The sequence below is a fragment of the Charadrius vociferus genome, unplaced genomic scaffold (assembly GCF_000708025.1).
Source record: "Charadrius vociferus isolate BGI_N301 unplaced genomic scaffold, ASM70802v2 scaffold2733, whole genome shotgun sequence".
NCBI classification, from domain to species: domain Eukaryota; kingdom Metazoa; phylum Chordata; class Aves; order Charadriiformes; family Charadriidae; genus Charadrius; species Charadrius vociferus.
In genome coordinates, this window is record NW_009647672.1 from 29,186 (window position 1) to 30,303 (window position 1,118).

At 59.3% G+C, this 1,118-nt stretch overlaps 1 protein-coding gene across 1 annotated transcript in view; it reads left to right on the forward strand.

Annotated features, from left to right (window-relative positions):
- LOC104282954 overlaps window positions 1–1,118 on the forward strand; it is a gene marked incomplete at its 5' end in the record, with an annotated part of 32,393 nt that overhangs the window by 28,057 nt on the left and 3,218 nt on the right. Inside the window, one exon of the mRNA XM_009881087.1 lies at window positions 736–870. Coding sequence (XP_009879389.1) covers window positions 736–870 — 135 coding nt within the window. The remainder of the gene's footprint in view (window positions 1–735; window positions 871–1,118) is intronic.

Genomic DNA, 1,118 nt, shown 5'->3' on the forward strand with positions numbered 1-1,118 from the left:
GTTAGGGTTGGAAGGGACCTCTGGAGATCATCTAGTCCAACCCTCCTGCCAGAGCAGGGTCACCTACAGCACGTTGCACAGGACAGCGTCCAGGCGGGTTTGGAATGTCTCCAGAGTGGGAGACTCCACCACCTCTCTGGGCAGCCTGTGCCAGTGCTCCACTACCCTCAAAGTAAAGAAGTTCCTCCTCATGTTAAGATGGAACTTCCTATGTTCAAGTTTATGCCCATTACCCCTCGTCCTATCACTGGGCGCCACTGAAAAAAGACTGCTCCCATCCCCCTGGCATCCTCCCATTAAGTATTTGTACCTCAGTCTTCTTTTCTCTAGACTAAAGAGACCCAAGTCCCTCAGCCTTTCCTCATATGAGAGATGTTCCAATCCCCTCATCATCTTCGTAGCCCGTTGCTGGACCCCCTCCAGCAGATCCCTGTCTTTCTTGAACTGGGGAGCCCCGAACTGGATGCAGTAACAGTTTATTCCTACCCCTTTATTCCTCCCTCAGCAGATGAGAAAATGCAGTGCGTGTGGAGCAGGTCGCAGCAAGAGCTGTGGCACAATGGCAGCAGCCACATCTCCTCTCCAGACCCCTCCTGGGGCTGGGGGAACACGCTGGTGGCTCGCAGGAGGGGTGACCCCAGCTCTGCTTGCACGGCGGCATTGCGGCAGCGGTGCTCTGGTGCTTCGGGCAGGCGTGGATCCGTCGGGTAACGTGGGCTTCTTTGTGCTTCGCAGCCACACACTGGAGTCAACTACAACACGGGGCGCTCGGTGAACAGCATCCCCGTGGCCTGCCACGACAACGGGCGGGCCAGCCCGCCGCCCCCGCCGGCCTTCCCCTCCAAATACACCGTGGAGCTGTTTGAGCAGGTAAGGGGGTCCCTGGTGGGGGGGTGGCTGTGTGTGCGCAGCGCTGCCCTGCCCTGCGCACTGCGGGCAGCACTTTGGGCACCCAGCAGGGAACTTCCACGCTCTCTCCTGCTCCTGCGCTTGCACGTCCCAGTGAAAACTCCTGCACCAGCGCGTGGTGTGTGTTTGGAGAGCTGTGCGGGTAACGGGGTGTTCTCACTGTCACTGCCGTAACCTGTCGGTACGGCCCAGCCGTCTGTGGCTGGACC